At 37.7% G+C, this 22,103-nt stretch overlaps 2 protein-coding genes and 4 pseudogenes across 8 annotated transcripts; 5 read left to right on the forward strand and 1 right to left on the reverse strand.

The window, feature by feature from the left end:
• Positions 1-245: 245 nt before the first annotated feature.
• On the reverse strand, positions 246-3,481 carry LOC137748528 (enhanced ethylene response protein 5-like; annotated as a pseudogene). The gene is made up of 13 exons (XR_015958296.1): positions 3,314-3,481; positions 3,075-3,211; positions 2,880-2,972; positions 2,675-2,764; positions 2,414-2,479; positions 2,199-2,288; positions 2,020-2,076; positions 1,598-1,659; positions 1,276-1,363; positions 985-1,061; positions 826-900; positions 640-745; positions 246-542 (listed from the first exon to the last, which is right to left on the reverse strand). The product of XR_015958296.1 is annotated as an enhanced ethylene response protein 5-like (transcript).
• Positions 3,482-3,612: 131 nt separating this feature from the next.
• LOC137747687 (nucleotide pyrophosphatase/phosphodiesterase 1 pseudogene) lies at positions 3,613-5,959 on the forward strand (annotated as a pseudogene). The gene has a single exon (XR_015958295.1). The product of XR_015958295.1 is annotated as a nucleotide pyrophosphatase/phosphodiesterase 1 pseudogene (transcript).
• Positions 5,960-8,210: 2,251 nt separating this feature from the next.
• Positions 8,211-10,874, forward strand: ACHT2 (atypical CYS HIS rich thioredoxin 2). The gene is made up of 4 exons (XM_068488482.2): positions 8,211-8,603; positions 9,026-9,211; positions 9,971-10,135; positions 10,509-10,874. Exons 1-4 carry the CDS (start codon positions 8,406-8,408, stop codon positions 10,644-10,646), a joined length of 687 nt encoding a protein of 228 aa, XP_068344583.2. The 5' UTR covers positions 8,211-8,405; the 3' UTR covers positions 10,647-10,874.
• A 1,994-nt stretch (positions 10,875-12,868) lies between these two features.
• LOC137747008 (casein kinase 1-like protein 1) lies at positions 12,869-14,866 on the forward strand. 3 transcript variants are annotated; one of them, XM_088677825.1, is made up of 6 exons: positions 12,888-13,163; positions 13,261-13,778; positions 13,890-13,951; positions 14,049-14,133; positions 14,231-14,357; positions 14,650-14,866. In XM_088677825.1, the coding sequence occupies exons 2-6, from the start codon at positions 13,761-13,763 to the stop codon at positions 14,802-14,804; spliced, it is 447 nt and encodes a 148-aa protein (XP_088533951.1). In that variant the 5' UTR covers positions 12,888-13,163; positions 13,261-13,760; the 3' UTR covers positions 14,805-14,866. The 3 variants fall into 3 exon arrangements, with proteins under 3 accessions (XP_088533952.1, XP_088533951.1, XP_088533948.1); XM_088677826.1 differs by having other exon boundaries at positions 12,869-13,163; positions 13,261-13,951; positions 14,231-14,292; XM_088677822.1 differs by having other exon boundaries at positions 13,261-13,951.
• A 1,202-nt stretch (positions 14,867-16,068) lies between these two features.
• Positions 16,069-18,048, forward strand: LOC148698810 (uncharacterized protein At4g29660-like; annotated as a pseudogene). Its single transcript, XR_015958308.1, has 2 exons — positions 16,069-16,624; positions 17,809-18,048. The product of XR_015958308.1 is annotated as an uncharacterized protein At4g29660-like (transcript).
• A 116-nt stretch (positions 18,049-18,164) lies between these two features.
• LOC137746764 (PRA1 family protein F2 pseudogene) lies at positions 18,165-19,656 on the forward strand (annotated as a pseudogene). The gene has a single exon (XR_015958306.1). The product of XR_015958306.1 is annotated as a PRA1 family protein F2 pseudogene (transcript).
• Positions 19,657-22,103: the final 2,447 nt, after the last annotated feature.

The following is a 22,103-nucleotide window of genomic DNA, read 5'->3' on the forward strand; positions in this document are numbered from 1 at the left end:
AATGGTGGGATGGCTTATGAACCGAAGCAATTACATATTTGAAGCGACGGTTGTTTTCGGTTTTCCTTCCCCTTTTTAACCAGGTGTTTTTGTTGATTCCTTTTTAATATATTCATCCGCTGAGTTAATTTACGTTATGCATCTCTTGGGATTTTACCGTATTTATTTGTCAGCAATCGTTGGTAAAAAATGTGTAAGAAAATGGAAACCATAAGGAACAGAGGATACAAAAACTATGTCAAACATGTGTAAAAAATGTTCAGTTTGACGAGATAGCGAGCATGACTAGTGAAGTAGACATGATTTCTTCACGAGGCCGACAAAAATGGTTTCCAATGACGATGAACTTGCCGGCATATCTCATCTTAGTAGTGTATTTTTCATCACCTGCCTACTTGTATCGATCTTCTCTATGAGTTGACGGGCTTCCCATTTAATTTAGGGAAAGGATCTTGCTTGCTCAAAACCACAACTTTGCTCTCGTGAGCAAAGTAACCCTTTACAAGATTTTTGTATATTAATATGGCCACTATGCACTCCACCTCCAAATAACACCAGAGACTTGATTAGAGCGAAGGAGACGGACAAACCAAGATTAGCTACCAGAGAGATAGAGAGAGAGGCGGAGAGAACAAGTACCTCATCGACATCCATGGCTATCTCAAGCCATTTCAAAGATTTAACAATTACTTCTAATTTCAGCTGATGAGCTTTAACCGGGTCCTTTTGCTTTTGAATGAAGTAACTGCACAATGAGCACGTGGACGTCATGAACTCTTAAGAGGAATTTTACCGTCAATTTTACAAAGTGGAATGAGAACTTACATTTTCCTTATTAACCTTTGGTGGACTTGGAGTTCTAGCTTCTCTAGGACAAGATATACACCTGATCTCAAGAACCTGTTTCATTTTGAAGACATAAGTTCCAACTTCAGAAATCGGTTGTATCAATCCCAAGATTTTCAAAATAAAAGATAAGCATACCGATCTTAGTGCTCTTCAAGAGCATGCAGGAGAAGTCGAAGATGGCCTCTTTTTAGAGCTTGTACAATATTCCTATACTGCGGAGGCAAGTTGTAAACTAGGATTTAGACACAACTATGGAAAGTGGAGGGAGGGTAAGCTAAAGTCAACATTCATCTTCATTGAGACACTAATAAATACATTTATGTAGCATATAACCAACACAACCGGGGGATACCAGAATATCTTATTTCCCATCATCAAGCTTAAATAAGATCTCTTGCAGTTAAAGAAATAACAATTCCGACATACCTCAACCAGGTTATACTTTTCCAGAAGCCAATCATTTGGTAAGATGCCTAGCGAAAGCTTCACAGGTATCAAATACTTCAGTATCATCCTACGCAAATACAAAAAGAGAAAAAAATGAGACGGACAATAAAAGATGGTACACCACCTAATAAATCTAATGTTTGACTTCCTATCGCAAGATGTTCAACATCATACAAATAAAAAGACGATTCAAGCTGAAGAATATATAGGCACAACAACAACATTTTTGTCTACAAAGATGCCTCCTTAAAGTCTATCATGCAGATACAACATATATGCAACAAGCACACATGAACCTAACCTTATATTTGCTTCACGCTGAGGGTTGCAATGCTTCAAGGCATAAGATAATTTATGATCAGCCTGCAAGGTACCAAAAGTAAATTTAGTGAATAGCACACGCCTGATGGAAACTCAGATTTCAGTTGAGCCTTTTTCATGCATAGAAATAAGTGAAATCGGGCAAATTATCCACTGAGATCAAATCTTTAATTTGAGCACGCATCTTCTGAGACTTCCATGTTACTAGTTGGGAGAAATTTCTTTATTTCAAGTGATTGTAAGGCAAAGGGTGGAGCTGCTCACTTCTCTATCCAATGTCTAATTTGTAGAATTCAAGACTCCAGATGGTGACCCCCCGAACCAAAACCATAACACCACTTAAATAGCTTAGCAAACAAGAAGCTTGTGCATCATTAACATCATGGAAATTAGGATACTTACAGCAGGGAAATTTTCATTGAAAACTTCTAGACGACCTGTATAATACATGTAGGCCACCTGCATTTCACAGTACAGCAGCGAGAATAAACCAAAAAAACTAGTTGATAGAGAACCCATTGAAAAGGTGAGGGAGTTCAAGAAAAGAAAATAGCATCTGCCCAAACAACGGCGATTCTGACCTTATCCCTTTTAGGGAATTCCTCAAAATCAAATATTCGTGCAGTTTCAATGCTCCTTATGACACTGCAGCAAAGGTGAACTGTACCAAGCTGCAAAATAATAAAGATAATTCATCATAATGCAGCTCAGGCATTTTTATCCAGCATTCAGAAGAGGCCTAATAGCTAATTCAGAAAAGCATTGGCAAACTCATAAGTGTGCATTAAGTATTTACCTTAAAGTAAACTTTAAACAACTGGCAAGTAATGTACAATGCTCCAACACGTTTCGGGCCTTTTCCCTATGAGGATACACCAATGAAAGAGTTAGCACTAGAGATTCAAAGTATTGTTCATAAACACCCAAGAAACTGTCAAATCTTGTTTTATACAAGTTTGAGTAAAGCAACCAACTTTTATTGCAAAGAGAACATAAAACAGAACAGAGTTTAGCAAGATCAGCGAAATTAATAGAATTTTAAAAGAAAGTATCTTACTGCAAGAACCCCAAAGACTTTCATCAGGAAAGAGCCAGCTCCCTTCAACTTCTCTGGAGACTTTCCATTCGAAGCTAACTCCTTATCAGCCTACAAAGCCACACATAACAGTCTTGCTAAATTTGTCTTCCCAAGACATCAACAACCAATTACGAAATAAAGCACATATCTTTTTATTCAAAAGAAAGGAAATTGTGGGTCTCACCCTCTCAGCTAGAACCCTAATCTCATAAGCAATGGCATACAATGCTGGCAAATCCCACGCCGTGTCCCAGTTCCAAACTTCTGAATAAAAGCACTGCACACCAACATTAGTTCAAAAACCACCACCAAACACAAAATTATACACACACAGAACAGACTTAAACAAAAATAGATAATTAAACAAAAAGATCAATACTTTGCGGAATTTTCAAATGCTTGGTAGGAATCAATGAAATTCCCAATTCGGTAACTCTGAAAAGCCCGGAACAGATGAACCAGAATTTCTCCAAATTGCGAGTCGTTATCGGACTGTTTGATCAATCTATTGAAGTCCTGTCACACACCCAGAAACAGCACCAATCAAAACCCTAAATTCCCCAATTTAAACAAATACAAATACGTATATAAATACACACATTGGAGTAAATGTATTACCTGGAAGACGTTGAGGGCGTCCGCGAGGGAGAGGAGGGCGGGGCTGTTGGAGGAGAGAGAGAGGAGGTGCTTGAGGGAAGCTCCGTCCTGGGTGGAAACGGCGTCGGAGAAGCGGTTGAGGTAGTCGGTGATTCTTCTGTGAGCTTCTCCCATGCTCAAGTACGCCATCTCTGTCTCCGCTCGATCAAGCACTCTCTCAGTAGCTGCAAGCACGCGCCTTTATTACTTGCTTACTATGTTTTCAGAAGGGTTGCGACGGCGTCGTTCTGCTCCGCCATTGTTGTTTTGTTGATTTTCCTGGAACGAACAGGAAAGGAAGGAGGTGCAGAAAACGACATGACGTTTGCGTATAAATATTTCCCTTTCCGTATGTTTTTTTTCACCGTTTGTCTTGGAATATCCAATCCAAATGCGATGCGCCAAATTTGACATCAAACTCGGTGTCGTAGAAAACCTTCCTTCCAGCTCAATTCAAGTCCACCAACAGCCATTGACAAGTCTTCTTCTCCAAAAGCTGTGAAAGCTCACCTCCACCAAACCAGCGTCTGCAGCTCCACCCAAAGACTCGACCTTTAATCCTTGCTTCTCACTCCAACCCCCCACTTTCTCTCTCTAAACGCCTCACCACCAATACCCACCTCCCAAATTCTTCAGTTCTCCGACCCATCGAAGAAAAAACCAGAATCAATCACCTGGTTTCTTCAGATGGGTTCGGATTTGCCACCCATGAAAGCCACTCCGATCCCCACCCACGACGAGGACTCGCCGGACCAATCGGAGGCGCTGCTCTCTTTCAACACCGACTCATCCGCCTCTCCGATCCCATCGTCTTCCCCTTCTCACAAACACAGCACCACTGTTATATTCATCTCTCTCCTCCTCACCACCTGCATTGCTCTCTCCGCCGCCGCTGCATTTGCCTTCCTCTTCTTCTCCAACTCACCAAAATCCGCCCCCGTTTCCGACTCCTCGTCAGTGGAATCCAAGGCTCGACCTTTGAGAAAGCTCGATCATCCGGTGGTTCTGTTGGTTTCCTCAGACGGGTTTCGATTCGGATACCAATTCAAGGCCCCGACGCCGAATATCCGCCGCCTCATCGCCAATGGGACGGAGGCGGAAGAGGGTCTGATTCCGGTGTTTCCAACTCTAACATTTCCTAACCATTACTCGATTGTCACAGGTCTTTACCCTGCTTACCATGGCATTGTCAACAATCACTTTGTGGACCCGCACACAGGGGAGTCCTTCTACATGGGAAGCCACGAACCCAAGTGGTGGCTCGGCGAGCCGCTGTGGGCGACGGTGGTCAATCACGGTTTGAAGGCTGCCACTTACTTCTGGCCTGGTGCTGAGGTAAATAAAGGTTCTTGGACTTGCCCTGATAAGCTTTGTATGCAGTATAATAGCTCTGTTCCTTTCGAACAACGGGTTGATGCAGTTTTGAATTACTTTGATCTGCCTAGTAGTGAAATTCCTGTGTTTATGACTCTGTATTTCGAGGATCCGGACCATCAGGGTCACCATGTTGGGTCTGATGATCCAGAGATTACTGAAGCTGTTGCTAGAATTGATAAAATGATTGGGAGGTTGATTGAAGGTTTAGAGAAAAGAGGGGTTTTCGAGGATGTTACTATAATTATGGTAGGTGATCATGGGATGGTTGGTACATGTGATAAAAAGCTAATTTTTTTAAGTGATTTGGCCCCTTGGATTGAAATTCCTGATGATTGGGTCCAGTCACATACTCCATTGCTTTCCATTCGCCCGCCTTCGGGAGTTGATCCTGCTAATGTTGTTGAGAAGATGAATGAAGGGTTGAAATCGGGCAAGGTTGAGAATGGGAAGAATTTGAGAGTGTATCTTAAGGAGGAGCTTCCAAGTCGGCTCCATTATGCAGCAAGCGATCGAATTACACCTATAGTAGGGTTGGTTGGAGAGGGATTTAAGGTAGAGCAAAAGAGGACGAAGCGGAGAGAATGTGGAGGATCACATGGTTATGACAATGCTGTTTTTTCCATGAGGACCATATTCGTTGGGCATGGTCCTCAGTTTGCAAGAGGTCGCAAGGTTCCTAGTTTTGAAAATGTCCACATATACAATTTGGTCACGACGATTCTCAATATTCAGGGTGCTCCTAACAATGGATCTCTATCATTTCCAAATTCTGTTCTTTTGCCTGCTGCTTGATGTCCACCACAAAGAGTATCTCGGTGGAGTCAGCTTAGTGAAGTTTGAGCGGTGGTCGGAGAGGTTTCGCTATTATGTAACCCGCAAGAATATGTGCTTGCGAGATTATGAGGTCATGAATAGTTACGATCCAGCATCGCAGAAAGGTAGCAGTATCAGTTATTTCATGATCCGGGAGCTCACTAATTGCGATGTGCTTGGTTTTCTTAGCCATGATCTGTGAGCTCACTTGTTGCGACATCTTAGTTTCCCTGGCAACGTCGTTCTTCTGTCTATTCGTTTCATGTAATGGGAGCACCCTCGAAATGCTGAGTTGTAATTTTGTACTTCTGTAAAGAGGCATCATTCGGTAGATGATACTAGTAAAAATTAGGTTCCAATTCCTGGTGACGACATTTCCTTGATCGAAACTTTGTGTCTTCTAAACTTTTGATTGAATTCCATCGACTTAATTCTATATCAGCATTTTATATTGTCATTATTCAACAGTCCTTCATGAGAAAAATTATTTTTGACGAATGAAACACGAAATAGATTTTTCAGAAGCTTCACATGAGGTAAGACTTCATATTCTTTATTGTTTTAGTGATTTTGATGACATCGATAATTATTTAATCTTGCTTTTGCTGCGTTATTCAAGCTTCTATGTTCGTATTTATCTTTTAGGGATTACATGAAGAATTAAACATCTAAAATTACTTCCAAATATTAAAAACAGACGACATTGGTTTTAATGGTGCAATTGAAAACAACCCACATATGCTTTCAATCTCAGGCGGCATCTTTTATCAAAATTCCAGTCGGCATTTTTTGTCCAAATTAAAAGCTTTATAAGATTTGAGAAATGTGGGGTGTATAGAAAATATGGGATGGATGTAGAAAATGTAAGGTGTATATTGAGAATGTGAGGTGTGAGGGTTTTTGGGGAAGTATATGGGATGTATTAAGATAATTTTTCATTGAAAAAGTAAATGTGGGATGTATTAAGTATGTAGAGTTTATTCAAACATATGTAGATTGTTAGTATAATAAGCCTATTTGAGGCGATTAATTATCATTCTAAATTAATTACTAGCTTGGGTAACTTCGGAGCAAGGTTCGGAGATCTTCAACCAACACACCTTCCTCCCCACCTGCAACCGTTCTCAGGCTCTGTAAGAAGCGGCGTTCCTCAACACCCGCGACCGTTCTCAGGCTATGTAACGAGCGGCCTTCATCACCACCTGCAAGCGTTTTCAGGCTATGTAACAAGCGGGTATGTCCAAGAACCCAATCATACTTAAAATCACGCCCACAGCCTGAAGAAAACAAGCATATAAGCTGACATGGTTGACTGCATTGCACTACTATGAGAACAGTACATGCATGAAAAACATACTAAGTACAAAGTTTTCAACCTTTTCGATCGAAAAGGCGGCCAAAGAGCTTCCTCAGATGAGCGTAATCTGGTTTTTCATCAAACCTCAAAGACCTGCGGTAGAAAAAGTATGCCGCAAATTCCTTTGTACATCCTCGGCATAACTCCTATATATGAACGGAGAGCAATTTCCAGTATTATCCCAACAGCAAGGGATGAGACCAAGGACCAAAAATGCTTGGCCAAGTACCAGATACGGGTGCATTTTTTACGAAAACAAAAATGTACCCGTATCTGTACTTCAATTATGATCTTTGAACTGCCTCTTTTCTTTTTGAACTATTTTCTCATTAGTTTACTGATTTGAGGGCACTACATTTTGGTTTCAAGCACTTGAAATAATGAATGGCCTTCGCAAATACGTCGCTGCGGAGTTTGGGCCTGTGCGCTCTGCGGAGAAATAGCATAAGACTACCCTATCACGGTACTGGGATGATGCCGAAGAAATAGAATAAGACTACCCTATCAGCATCGATGACGACGATGAGGACGAGACCAATGTGGAGGACGAGATCCTGTATATGGACGAGTTTAGACTCTAAACAATAAAAGATACGCATTTTTCACGGGAGATTATTTTTAGAAATATTATTTGGAAACCATTTAACAATACGTATATATGTGTCGAACAAATAGACAATTATGATAATAGTAACATTTTTGTGATGAGTTTTAATTTGTTTGATTCGTATAGATGATTAAATGGTCTTAATATTAAATGAATTTTCTTAAAGTTTTAAAGATGATCATTAAATGATGATAAAAAGAATAAAAGATTTGATTATGATGTTTGTAAGATGAATTAGTGACACTTTGTGCATATGGTGTTTTACCTCAATGACGAAAAACAATTATTATGCACACTAATTTTCTTAACAACTAACTACCCAACCATTTAATGTTGTTGCTCTAGAGTGAGAAGGATAAAAGGGCAAACATTCAAAATGCCACTAAACGCCCCTTCCTTATTAAAGCATTTGACAAAGACAATTTACTTAATAAGAGACAAAATAGTAATTCAAGACCGTTTAAATTTTGAATGAAAATTACACATTAAAAAAATGAAAAAGTACCCAGGTAGTCTGTGGTGGGCTTCATTTTCTTTTTTGCATATTTTAATAAATAAATATAATTTATTAAAATAAAATCTAAAAAAAAAAAAATTTAACGTAAAGAAAGCCAATTGAACAAACCCGTGAAATTGGAAAGTTCAAAAATTAAAAAGTTGAAAAATTCCAAAAAGAGAAAAAAAAAAAAAAAAGTAGAAGGACCCAAACAACTTGGTCTTCCTCTGGTACCATATGGTTCACACACGAAGCAGAGCAGATGCTATTACAAAACCCCCCCTCTTTTTTTCCGAAAAGCCATGGCCTTTCTTCTTCTCTGCCTTGACCCTCAATCTCCGTGAAGACTTGACCTCTCCCACCTCTTACCCTTTTCTCAGATTTCTCCAGAGCACTGTAGTTTCCTCTTCTTTCTTTCAATTAAATGGCTGATGTCCTGAGATTACCATTCCATTCACTTCGTTTCTCTTCGTCTCTGCTCACGTCCTTCGCCTCCTCTGTCAGTTCTCTGCAACCGGGCCTCCCAGCCAATCAAAACCCATACAGGAGGGTTTATCCCCTTTCGTATTCGTCTGTTGCTCACTTCGCTTTCAGACCCAGAAAGCAGCCGGTTAATATCAAGGTAATTCTATCCATACTTGGCATTTTTCTTTCATTTTTTTGTTATCTGCTTAGTATTTGATTGAATTCACGATTACCTATTTGTTGAAATGTTGTAATTTGGCCGCATGTAATAGCTTTTGGTAATTTTGTTCATGAATTGGGCTTCAATTGGCAAGTTTTCTGCAAATTAGAAGCATTTTTGGGAACCCCTTTTGATGAAGTTGTCATATTCCATTGCATTTCGCTGCTTTAGCTGCCAAGTTTTATAATTTTGATAACCTGGCTTATGGTGGCAGTTGCACAAAAGGAAAAGATTAAAAGGGAAGTCGAAAATCCAGTGGAAATTGATGTTTTGTTAGTTTTCCTCAAGTTTTGGGCTATGCTGATCGCTGATTTTGTGTCCAAAATTTTGTGTAATGGGTTATTGTGTGCTGAATGCAGGTACAGGCAACTGTTGCCGAAAGAGACAAGGACCAGCCAAAATGGTGGGAAAGAAGTGTTCCGAATATGGTTGACATTCATTCCACTCAAGAGTTTTTGAGTGCTTTGGGCCAAGCTGGTGATAGATTAGTTATTGTAGAATTCTATGGAACGTGGTGTGCTTCTTGCCGAGCATTGTTTCCTAAGGTAATCTCATAATTCATTGTTTCTAGTTGCTTTCTGCTTGAAAATTTTGTTACAACTCCCGAGACAATAATCCTTAAGTTTTTGGACATTACAACAAGCAGTGAAGAAGGTAATGTCCATGCGCTTATATGTGAATACATACGTGTGTTATAGGACTGGTGTCATCCGTGAATACATACGTGTGTTATAGGACTGGTGTCATCCAAATGCTGTACATATGTTTGTGCAATTGGGATCCAGACAGAAACTGATTTTGTTGTTATAAATTTGTCTGGACATGCATCCTTAATGGTGTTCCTCGTTTGTTCGAGAACTGTGTCTTATGTGCAACGCCAGCATAACATATAAACTCTTAAAGCATTAATATTTTTCCAACACTAATTATAGGCCCCTATGGTATAAACTGTATTAATCGTATCTAGATGGTGAGCATACCTTGTTGAGCTGTTTTATTGTTTTTGGACTGTTGCCTTCTGTTATCTAGACGTATTATTACTTGTGAAAGATTTTGACTGATCGGAAATAATCTGTGGTAACTGGTTCTTGAAGAGAGGAGATGGCTCTGCCCAAAATTTCAACTTAAATGTTTAATGGAACATAAGAACCCTTCAATTTTGAATTTCATTTTGTGAATGTCCTGGAATCTAACGCTCTTCAATCGAAACTTAGATAAAGTTAAACGTATTACACTGTTTCAAATTTGCTTTTATATGGTTGAGGAGCTATGTTCCTGATATCACTGTTTACTACATGTGTCAGCTCTGCAGAACAGCTGAAGACCACCCTGAGATTTTATTCCTGAAAGTGAATTTTGACGAGAACAAACCAATGTGCAAAAGTATGAACGTGAAGGTGCTTCCGTATTTCCACTTTTATCGTGGATCTGAGGGACAGCTTGAATCCTTTTCTTGTTCACTCGCTAAGGTAGTTCTTGAACTTCTTTTTTATCAGTTAGACACCGGGGAAGAGGAGCGGAACAGAATTTTTCTATAGTCTCTGTTATATTTTTTTTTATCTTTAAGAACTGAATACACCTTCTGAAGCACCTAGTTTTCTGAAAATGGGAACCATCATTGGATTAAAACTCCAACCCCGATTAGAAAGCTGAATAGGATTACAGTAAACTTCTTGTGATACTGTCAGAAACAATCATCTTTCCGTTATACTCTTGTAAGCGTGTAGAATTTTCATGCGAGTAATGGGGATGCCCAAGTTTTAGTATTACTTCAATGCTTTTAGGAAGTTTCACATCCATTTTCATCTGAAACCACCTGATTGTGTTCATAATCTTCTGCAGTTCCAGAAGTTAAAGGATGCTATTGCATTACACAACACAGCTCGTTGCAGCATTGGTCCTGCGAAGGGAGTTGGAGATCTTACACTGGAACCATCCTCAGCTTCGAAGGACAAGCCCTCGGAATCTGCCTCATCATAGAACTTGTTCGACTCAAGCAATTGTAGTACAGAAAACAGGTCCATAGTATAAAGCCCCTCGATAGTCGGCTTACACTTTCTACTCGTATTCTGTATATTTTTGTAAGCACAAGTCGCTATTTTCTGCCACCTTGTTTTCCATTCTTGTTCTGGATGTCATGTATGTAATTGAAATTTCTGTGGATAAAGAAATTCCAGGTACGTAATATGATATGAGTTATTCTTTTTACCAGAGTTTTGGACAAGTGAACATCCAGGTTTCAGTTTGCCAAACATTCTATCGTCACCATCGAATATGTTCACATCATGTACTTGAGCTCGAATTATCCTCTTGTTTGAATTATGACTCGTTTGGAAAGTGCTTCTAAATAAATGAAAGTGATTTTAGAGAAATCATTTTAAAACTCAGTTCTTTAGTAAAAAAAATGCAGGTTCATCTTGAATAAATACTTGAAGTGTTTCATGGAAGAAGTTTTGGAAAGAACTTCAAGTGTTTTTTAAACTCATAAACATTTTCTTTAAAAGTACTTTCAGACATTTAAAAACACTTTCCAAATGAGTCATTAGAGTAGTTTACAATACTCACCAATTTTTTTCACTTCATAAAATCAAAGCTTATAAATTATACGCCTGCTGGATAAATCTGTTTTTGAGTTAGAGAGCTATGTAATTATATTTTATATATATAATTTACTACTATGTTTTGACGTCACATTTCGATCTTAAGCGTCAATTGGAATGGGAGCGTGACATACATGCGCAGTCACTCAAAAAGTTACACTAGTATGAGAAGTAGGGAACATACGTAAACACAATTGTATGAGTAGTATGAAACGTATGAAGCGAGAAAATAAAAAGGAAAACTAACGAAAAGTAAAAAAAAACTTCCCTTTTAATGAAAAGCCCTTTTTAAAGGTATAGTGAATAGTACCAGGAAAATGTATAAATGTGGTTTTTTGTTAAAAGTGAACAGTCCCGGAAGTGTTTGGTTAAACCTCTTAAAATAAAAACCCACTGATTTTACTATTCTATCCTTTAATTTTCAGTTTTATGTGGGGATATTTTGGGGTTTTTACATATTTAACTTCATACATGTATATAGCCGCTATAGAAAAAGGCGGGCAAAAACCTGATACGGAGAGAGAGAGAGAGAGAGAGAGAGAGAGAGAGAGAGAGAGAGAGATCGGTCGTTGTTTGTTAGGGCTCTGATTCGGGTTTTGAGATATGGAGTCTGTTGTTGGAGGGAATGGATGGTTTGATAGGAAGTCTCGACCTGTTGTGAGCGGAAGGTTTCGAGTCGGCCCGATAATCCGTTTCTCGCAGTTCGGAGTGGTCTACTATGGTTTCTTTCTCTCTTTCGTTTGAATTTTTTTTTTTCAATTTTTTGGCTATGATTATTTCTCTTTAATTCTTGCAATTTTTTTTTACTGTTCGTCCTTTCTTTTTAATTTTTGGTAAATTTTTTTTAATTTCTTTTTCAATTTCTGTTCTTTGATTTTCAGGAACTGATACTTTCACGAAGCAGTTGGTTGAGATTAAGCTGGTGAGATCTTTTTTTCGATTTTTTGTTCTATTAAATTATCTTTTCTAATTGAAATAAAAAAAGTATTGATAAATTTGAAACTTTGTGTTTGTATCGATACTTGTTCCATGATCATGCTGTATAGAAACGAACAATGTAGGGACGATTGTTGGAAGTTTTCGGTGGTTTGATGTTTTATTGCGATACAATTTCTTCTGAAAACGTCCTTCGCTGCCCTAATCACCTAAATCTTATGTGTTTTGTATGGTTGAAATTGCGGGTATAACAATTGTTTGCCTACTTCGCCTCTGTTCGCGGCTTCTAGTTACTGTCCAATACAAGGTGTCAACAATCATTTGGGGCTTTATGACCACGATTCGGTCTCCAATTTATCTAGGATATTATTCTCTTGAATTTCCATTTTTTTTTTCCAAAGATTTACGGTCACAATCAAAATACATTCCGTTGTGTTCAATATTTTCTGACTTTGGAATATTTCATCTTTTGTTTTCATATATGGATCATGTTGCTCATCTTTATGCCTACTTTGTCTTTAATCGAAAGGACCGCAATGCTTTACTCCTTGTAGTTATCAGTTTATATATATAGCCGGAATTCTGTTGTACATTTTTTCAGGAAAATGTGAACGCGGAGTATCCCGCGTTGATCCATGAATCAGAGGTGTATAACAGACTAAAGGGAGGAGGTCATGGCCTCAGCCACTATCCCTGAAGCTTTTTGTATATTTGTTTATTTGTTGTTTACTATATGTACACGTATGTTTATATAGTTTAGTTCTAGCCCCTATGAACTCTTCGTTGGTGGGCTTCTGTATTGGACTTTGGCAGCTGGAATTTCAAAAGTGAGATGGATTGGAGTGGAAGGAGACCACAATGGTCTTGTGATGGACGTAATGGGACTTAGTCTCGAGAATTTTTCACCTGCTGCAGCAAGAAATTCTCTTTGAAGACTGTCCTCATGCTTGCTGAAAAAATGGTAGACATGTTTTTTTTTTCTTTCACGAATGCATATTTTTTGAAATCTAGTCGTCTAACTTGCAGCCTGATTATCTTCGTCTTGAAATTTGTGTCAGATCAATCGTGTGGAGTTTGTCCATTCCAAATCATTTCTACACCAGGATATCAAGCCAGAAAACTTCCTATTTGGTGCCATTAAACAACCTAATGAGGTTCTTTCGATATGTTTTTTATGTCCTGTGTAAACACTATAGCTTTATTCCGTGTTCTGAATATGCTGATGCATATTCCTTATAGGTTGGTGGCTTGTTTTATTCTTTCGGTGTTGTCTTTATTGTTCAACGGGTGATTGTATCTTGCTTCAAAGTTGCACTTCGGAAATGCCGTCATTTTGGGTTCCACTGTCTCTATTTTCAATGATTAAAGTGTTTTTGAAAACCCAAATGTTTATTTTCCGGCGCTTAAGCTAGATTAGATGTGTAGTCCACTGAGAATGGATCCACACATTATGATTATAAGTGAACTTGTGGCTACCGAGTTTCTAATGTCAAGTTCTCATGTATATAATGCAGAGACGGTAAGAAGTGGAAACATAATGTAGCATATTCAAGCATCAATGCTCACCGTGGCGTTGGTAAGTGAATTCTCTCACCGTCTTTTAATCTCCCCTTGTCCCCTACATTCTTTCTCTTCCTCTCCCTCCGTCCATCTGTCTTTAAACTGTTTTACTTCAATGTTCATAGAGCAAAGCTGCCGGGATGATTTAGAATCACTTGGATATGTGCTTACGTACTTTCTACGAGGAAGGTAAACCTTGTGCCTTCCTGTTATGCTTTATGAATGCTTTATTGGGATCATTGTGTTTAGTTACGGTGTTTCTTTCTCTATAATTTTATTTTTCCAGTCTGCCTTGGCAAGAGGTGTCAGCAGGGACTAGAGAGGAAGAGTTTGAGAAGATATGTGAAATAAAAGAGTCAATTTCAATAGAGGTAAGCTGAAACATTGATGATTGAAGTAAAATTAACGTGCGTGCTTAAAGTTACTTACAAGTATTGATTAGTCATTGCTCTCTTAATCCGTTCATAGGAGTTATGCCGAGGATATCCAAGGGAATTTGCGGCGTACTTGAACTACTGCAGGTCTTTAAGGTTTGATGAAAAACCAGATCATGCTTATCTGAGGAAGCTCCTTCGCCGCCTTTTTGATCGAAAAGGTTGAAAACTGTGGAAATTTTCAGGTCGACGGGCCGAGGGCCCACTCCAACAACACCGATACTGTCTCCACTTAACCACCTGCACAATCCTCAGGTGTGGGGTTTTATCACAAAAAACCTCGGTGTTAATTAGAGAGGGGTATTTCTATTTAAAGCACTCTTCTCTTCTCCCTCTGTCCGATGTGGGACTGGGGGTTCCAACAAAAACTTACGTTTTTCATGCATCTAGTGTTCTCATAGTAGGGCCGTGTGGTTAACCATGTCAGCTCATATGCGTGTGTTCTTGCTTCAGGTTATCGGCGGGATTTGAAGTATGATTGGGTTCGTAACCCGGCCTGCTTGTTGTCAGAGGAAGGTATTGTCGTCGCTAGAAGATTGTATAGAAAAGTGGTGCCGTATTGCCCAAGAAACAAAAACGCTGGACCAGTTATAAAGCACTGTAATTAGGCTGTGGTTTAGGGTTTGGACATTAAATCCGTACTGCAGATAAGTAACTAGCTAGCACACTCTTTCTATTTTCTTTCCTTTTTATATTCGTATTCTTATGCTAAATTTCTACTTCTTTATTCTCCGTTTGAGAATTTATTTGATCCACATCTCAGGATTTTGTTTGGACACGGAATTACTAGGACTCGTTTGGTATTATACTCGAATCCAACTTTTTGAACTCAAAAATAGTTTTTAAATTTTAGGCCTTGAAACTTATTTGGTACAAGTACAACTATTTTTAGAAATTGATTTCAAGACTAACTTAAAACAATAGTCTTTTCCTTGAAAAGAAAAAAGAAATTTTTTTTAAAGGTTTTAAATTCAAAGGTCCGTACCTTTTTTTCTCCTCTCTCCTCACGCCGAATCTCTCTTTCCTTTGATACCCCCTCTTTCTCTTTTCTCCTCTTAACCTGCGATCTCCTTACTACTTTCTCTCCTCTTCTCTTTTCTTTTTCTCTCCTTCATACTCCCCTCTCCAATTTGCCCCTCTTCCGACCTTCTTTGCTTTCTTTTTCATTGTCAACACTCTCAAATCTCATACCAAATAAGCTTTTGGATCTTAAAGTCCTCAGATTTTCATATTTTTATTTTCTGGTATTTGCTATACTGGAGGCTTTCTTCCTCTCTCTAAACGCGTAAAGGTCGTGCGTTTTGCTTCCCGCTTCAATTAGATTGGATTGCTTTTTTATTTTAATTTGGGGCTTTTGGATAATTTTTAATATATATATATATATATATATATAAAAGAGTAAATTGTAACAATGATCTCTAACTTTAATATAAATTGAGTAATAGTCCCTCAACTAAAAATCCATTACTAGTGGTCCCTCAACTCATCAAAATGTATAGTTATAGTCATTTTCGTTAACTTCGTCAGAATTTTGTCAATATAAGTTATGTTGGAAGGACCATTGCTACAATTGGGGTCCATCAACTCGTCAAAACGTGTAGCTATGATCATTTTCGTCAATTTCGTTAGAATTTTGTCAAAATGAGTTATGCTGGAATGATCATTGCTACAATTGGATTAAAGTTGAGAGACCGTTGCTTCAATTGGGTTAAAGTTGAGGGACCATTTTTCCAGTTGGGTTAAAATTGAGGGACCAATAGTAATGAATTTTTAGTTGAGGGACCATTGCTCTAATTGAGTTAAAGTTGAGAGACCATTGTTTCAAGTGAGTTAAAATTGAGGGATCATTTTTCTAGTTGGATTAAAGTTGAGGGACCAATGGTAACGAATTTTTAGTTGAAAAATCATTGCTCCAATTGAGTTAAAGTTAAGGAACCATTGCTATAATTTACTCTATATAAAATGTCCAATAGAAAGTAAAATGTGAACGACTTGTCGTTTTAAAACCATGTTTTGGTTCGTGTCACGTGACTCTGTTTCTCTTCCAACTACAACTCTGTTTTCCCTTTTATTTTTTTTTGGGAAACCAACTCTGTTTTCCCTTTCGGCCGACTCAAATAGTCCGTTTGGCTGCCGAGAAAGCTCGGGAAAAGAAGAGAAAATTCAATGAAACCAAACCCTAGACTACAAAGACAAAACCTCTCACAGCGGCACTACAAAAACACCCAACTCGAACCGATCGGAAATGGCGAGCTATCTATGGAGGAAATACGCAGACTACGTTTATACAAAGTGGGAAAGAATGATTCTTTGGAACATGGTGGAGCCCTACAGCAGGCCCAAATCGTTCACCCCATTGGTTACCATCTAAGTCGCCGCTTTCTACACTGGTGTGATTGGTTCTGCTATCACTGAGCAGCTTTACAAGGTAATCACTTTGCTCGGTATTAATTTTTTTTTATTTTTTTATTTTGCTTGTTTTTATTGCTATTATTGTTAATTTTCTGGGTTAATTTAGTTGATCAAAACCCAAAATTTGAGATGGGGTTTTTAGTTTTGATGCCGTAGTTTATAGGAAAAATAAAGTTGGAGAATTTCCTTCTTTTTGTTCAGCTTCAAATGTTGCATAAATGTACTGAAATTTTGAAACCTATTGATTGATTGATCTCTGTCCTAACAATTTGCTGATAAATCTAAGATTTAGTACTTAGAAAATTAGACGAAACCATGGCACGAAGATCGGTTTCTTCTTGAAGCTTTTATTGGACTGAAATTTGCTGTAAACCTGTTGAGTTTATTTGAACAATGTGTAGTTTGGGGGAGGTCATTTGATAGAATGCCTTATGGCATTGTTTCTTGTGCTTGAAGGTATATATATCATTGTATGAGTTGATACCATATGTATATAGCTGAGAGGTGTCAGACCTGGAAACAGGTTTTGGAGCTGGAAGGAGTAGCGTTTGATGCGTAATTGGCTACACACTTTTTTGATTAGTCCAATAGGTCTAGCTTATTGTTAGCATGAGCTTTAATGATTTAATCATAGATCTGCTACGCTCTGATTTCTAAATTTTAATTACGGATAGTGGAGGAACAGGGTTTGGGAAAGATGTGTGTTTTCCGGTTCTGACATGAAGAGGAGATTTCTCATGGTTTTCATCGAGTCACCATAGGGTTTCCTTTCTGTTCGATCTCAAGATGCCTATTTGGTTTCCTTTCTGGAACCATTGAGTGATGGGCGAGGAATCAGGTCTCATTTCTACGTTCTGTCAGCTTGCATTTTTGGTGCCATAAATTCATAGTAGTTCTGACACCAATTCTCAATGCGCCTGCTGATCTCACTTAACTAATCTTTGTTGGAGCAATCTTGACTTTGTCGCGTGATTGTTTATATATGATGATCTCCGATCCTATCAAGCTCTCTTCTTCCGCTTTTAGGAGATTTTTACCGAGTAGCTTTATATCTTTTTGACATATAGATATCAGTGAATTGGTTTTAGGTATATATACATATCTACATGTCGACATATTATCCGAAGTTCAATGGAGATAAATCTTCTCATGTCAAGTTTCATAGACCTCATAAAAACTTTGCCTTCTGGTATTGTGCAGGAAAAATTCTGGGAAGAACATCCTGGGCAGGCAGTGCCTCTTATGAAGCCAAAGTTTTACGGAGGACCTTGGAGGGTACAGCAAGGCGAGGTCCCAGCCACTCAGTGAAAGCCATAGACCAGTCGGAGAAATTGTTATACGGGCTTCAACTATTCTATACCATTTTCTGTTGATGAATGCCAACCGTTTTAAAGGTCTCCGGTGTAAGGAACGATTGTCACCATCCATTTTTCTTTTCCTTTTCCTTTTCAGCTAAACCATTTTTTGTACATCCAATGTTATAAATAAAACATCATGTGATCGTAACAAACTTGCTTAAACATTAACCTAACACGTAGCTGATATGTGATCAGTGATCTAAACTTCTCCCCCAAAATTAGAAATCCAAGCTACAAACCTTCTGCACTATCTTTGCCACAGACCTCCATACCATTTTATTCTTCTCTCCGTCTCCACCACCGGACAATGACAACGTACGGGACTATCCCGACCGAACCCCTGGCATCCTTGAACCAACATTTCGTCCCACGCGCAAAAGAACAGATCCAATCAGCCCTAAGCAACCGAAGACCATGGCAGGAAATTATACAACTGCAAAATCTCACCCTTCCCTCCACCTTCAACCAATCAGTCCATAGAATCAAGACGAATGTCGTCTTCTTTCGCATGAACTACGCCATCATCACATTTTCCATCCTCTTCCTAAGCCTCCTATGGCACCCCATTTCGTTGATCGTCCTCATCGTCATGATGGTTGCATGGATCTTTCTATTTTTCCTGCATGACCAACCTTTGATGATTCTAGGGTACCGGATCAACGGGCAAGTGATGATGATGGCCCTGTTGGTGGTCACACTCGTCGCGCTTTACCTTACTAACGCGAGATATCATATCGTCGCCGGACTCTGCATTGGCCTCGCGGTTGTTCTGGTGCATGGAGCTCTGAGGGAGCCTGAGGATGTCTTCGTTGTGGATGATGAAGGAACAGGATCAGGTGGAGGTGGTGCACATGTTCACAAAGTGCCTCTCAAACATGCTGCCTCTTCTTCTTATTCTTTGGCCAAATAGTGAGAATCACAAACAAGGCCTTATTTTCTCCATCTTTTCTTTTTCCGAAACAAAAATGATTTCTGCACTCCCCTTTTCTCTCTCATCACCCCTCTCTTTTCTTTTGCTTGGATTAACAAAATTGAAAGAGAATCAAGGGACATAAACAAAGGAGAAAACATGAGTGCTGAAATTATTTTCTTTATTTTCTTTTCATAATTTCCTCGTTCTTTTTTTTTTTGGAAACTCGTAATTTCCTTGTTCTTGATGGTGAATTATGGGGTTCAATGACACGTGTCTCCAGGACTCAAAATCTGTAAATACATATGTAAATGGTGTCATGCAATTGGAGCTGAAACTGCAAGAAACTCCACGGAGATCAAAGGAAAATTCAGATTCTTCCTCTATGAGAATTCAACCAACTCCAACTTTTTCCCCCATCGTCACAGTGGACTGATGCGTCGATAAGAATGCACCCTTTTCCTCCAAAGTACCCAGATGGGAGAAGAACATATATTCAAAGGTTAGGGCAGAGCGTAAATATGAGTTAGACCAGTTTGTCGGGGCATTGTGCCCACCTCTTTTAACCCAAGTTTGAATGTGTCTCACATGTAGGTTTAGAGTAGAGGATGGGAAACATGGTGTATATGTTGATGTGTGGATGATTGGCTTTGGCAAGTTGCTTTTGGAATTTGGTTGATTATCTTGAAGCCTCTGTCATGATACCAATGCATATCATAAGAGAATTGGATGTTCATATTGGAATCCTTTTCATATGGAAACTAAGCCCTCGTTTGATAACTATTTTTTTTCTTTATGTTTTCATCTTTTTGCTTGTAGGTTTTAAAGCAATCTTTAACGTTAAGAATTGGGTTTTGAGTTTTGGAGTTGTAATGCATTTCGCACCCTTTGGTTTGTTTGTTTGGTGGGCGGAGCCAATATATATATTTTTTTGGATTTTTAGATCCAGGTCCAAAAACATATAGTGTTTTTAGGAGTGAGTCCAATTATCTAATTATATGTTTTTATTCTTTTATACTCATTTTATATTTTCTACAAATATTAAAAATCAATTAAAATCTTCTAATATTATGCATTTTCCAACTCCAAAAAAATATAATTAATATCTTATAACAAAAAAACTAATATACTAACATAAATTTATCTGCAAAACATTCTACCCTAACTTAAGTAACAAATATATGAATGTATATTATACCTATACATGAGATATGAAACCTAATTAAAAGGTAGAAAAAACATAACATACCTACAAGTAAGACACATTAATCTGTGATAGGTTGATTATAAAAAAAAAAAAAAAGAATCTATCATATAGGCAGATAAATAAAATTAACCTAAGATATAGGTAGATTATAAAAATTAAAAATTAAATCTATAAATAGGGTTTAAAGCAGAAGGAAGAACGAGAAATAACAAAAAGAAAAATAAAAATAAATAACCAAAGAGATAATTGGGAAGAAATTTGATTTTTTTTAATTGAAAAGATAACTATTGATAATTAAAAAAATTAAATATAACAAATTGGACTTATTTTAATAAACTGGACTATTCTTACTGTTGGCTCAAAAAATTGGACTTATATCAAGTTTCCCCTTCTTTTTTTTGGTGGGCTAGCTAAAATTAGTACCATAAAATTATATGTTTATGTTTTTCTTATATAAAATTATATAATAATCAATATAAAAACAACAATAGAATATAAACAATTCTTGAAATCATAACCCTAACCAACAACTTCAAGGACCACATAAATAATTAACCTACTAAATAAATCAAGAATAAGTAAATAAAGCGATTAAGAATGTACCAAATATTACATTCATTGGAAAATCATAACGAAAAGTAAGGAATTGCGGATATAGGGATTTACTTGTGAACTAAAAGAAAATTCTCTTTTCTTTTCTTGAGTAACAAGTATAGAGGCTAATTTGCATAGGGCAAATGTTTTTTTTTTTAAATTTTTTTTATGAGTTTTTTTTTGTTCTAGTGTTCTAAGTTTAGAGATGTGTATGTTTTTATATATTTAACATGCAACTTATGTGTTGTAATTGGAACAAGCTTCTCTTAATTGTTTTACTATTTTATTCATAACGCTTATTTAGGGTAAGAAGAATGAAGTGGAAAATAGTGATCCAAGTGAGAAGGATATCAATGGTTAAAACAATGCCACTTGTCAAGAGATTACAAAGGCTGGTATATTAGTTGGAATCTTAGTTGTTAGAGATATAGTTAGTTGGGATAAGGAGATAGTTGGTTGACATAAGGAGTTAATTAGTTAAAAGGAGGATTACTTACTCTGTAAGATTGGGATTGAAAACACCTATATAAGTGAGGATTGTAAATCAATACGAATAATGAAGGAAAACATTTACAACTGAAAATCTCTCTCAATATTTCTCATTATTCTTCTTTTTCTTCGGTTTTGCTATCTTTACATGGCATCATCGCCGACCGATTGATCCGGTGCTTCCGCTCAGTCTCTAAAGCATTTCTTTTTTTTTTTTTTTTTTTGTAGTGTTGAAAATATGTACTCTTGTTTATGTAGTGGAGAGTATATTCTATCCTTTAATATTTCAAATCCCACAAATTATGGATTTTATTTAAAATCTCATTAATATAAACAACTACTGACACACTCCGACCCGGAATGTCCACTTGGACTCCGAATTGAGTTATGTTGGCCGACACTTGGAGGGTGAAGAAGCCATAAAGTGTAGTGATGTCGAAAATGTGATTAAATTTAAACCTAAAAATGCCTAAATGTAAGAGTGCGCTAGTGAGCGGGAATGAACCCATTTCATACGTGATGTAAGAGTATAAGTAAAGTACAATAAAGTAGGATGAGAATTATACCGTTGAAGGTAATCTCCAATACCGATGTTTGCCAAGAATCTTTGTCGATACGAAAGCTCAGCTTCTAAAACCTGGAGGGGTGAAAAACAAGGGTGAGTGTGCCTGAAAATAAAGTTTTAATAAAACCTTTCTGAAAACATTATAACCCCTCACCGTAAAACAAGTATAGTTTCCAAAATATACATACTACGTATAGTAAGAAAATACTTACCGTAGCTTGCAAAATCACAAGAATTCAATACGGCATAATAATTCGTAAATAAGTGCATGACGTTAGTAATCATATAATCTCACATAAGCAAACATATCATATCGAGTGCTCATCGATACGTGTTCATGCAGAGGTATTCTGACATCATTAGGACTGGGTG

The sequence above is a fragment of the Pyrus communis genome, chromosome 2 (genome assembly GCF_041283825.1).
Source record: "Pyrus communis isolate YQ-2024b chromosome 2, ASM4128382v1, whole genome shotgun sequence".
Classification (NCBI taxonomy): domain Eukaryota; kingdom Viridiplantae; phylum Streptophyta; class Magnoliopsida; order Rosales; family Rosaceae; genus Pyrus; species Pyrus communis.

Coding starts and splice junctions, on each gene's coding strand:
- ACHT2 (XM_068488482.2), top strand. CDS start 8,406: ATGGCTGATGTCCTGAGATTACCATTCCATTCACTTCGTTTCTCTTCG. Junction 8,604..9,025: donor AGCAGCCGGTTAATATCAAG/GTAATTCTATCC, acceptor TGCTGAATGCAG/GTACAGGCAACTGTTGCCGA. Junction 9,212..9,970: donor GCCGAGCATTGTTTCCTAAG/GTAATCTCATAA, acceptor TACATGTGTCAG/CTCTGCAGAACAGCTGAAGA.
- LOC137747008 (XM_088677822.1), top strand. CDS start 13,761: ATGCTCACCGTGGCGTTGGTAAGTGAATTCTCTCACCGTCTTTTAATC. Junction 13,952..14,048: donor ACGTACTTTCTACGAGGAAG/GTAAACCTTGTG, acceptor TTATTTTTCCAG/TCTGCCTTGGCAAGAGGTGT. Junction 14,358..14,649: donor CCGCCTTTTTGATCGAAAAG/GTTGAAAACTGT, acceptor TTCTTGCTTCAG/GTTATCGGCGGGATTTGAAG.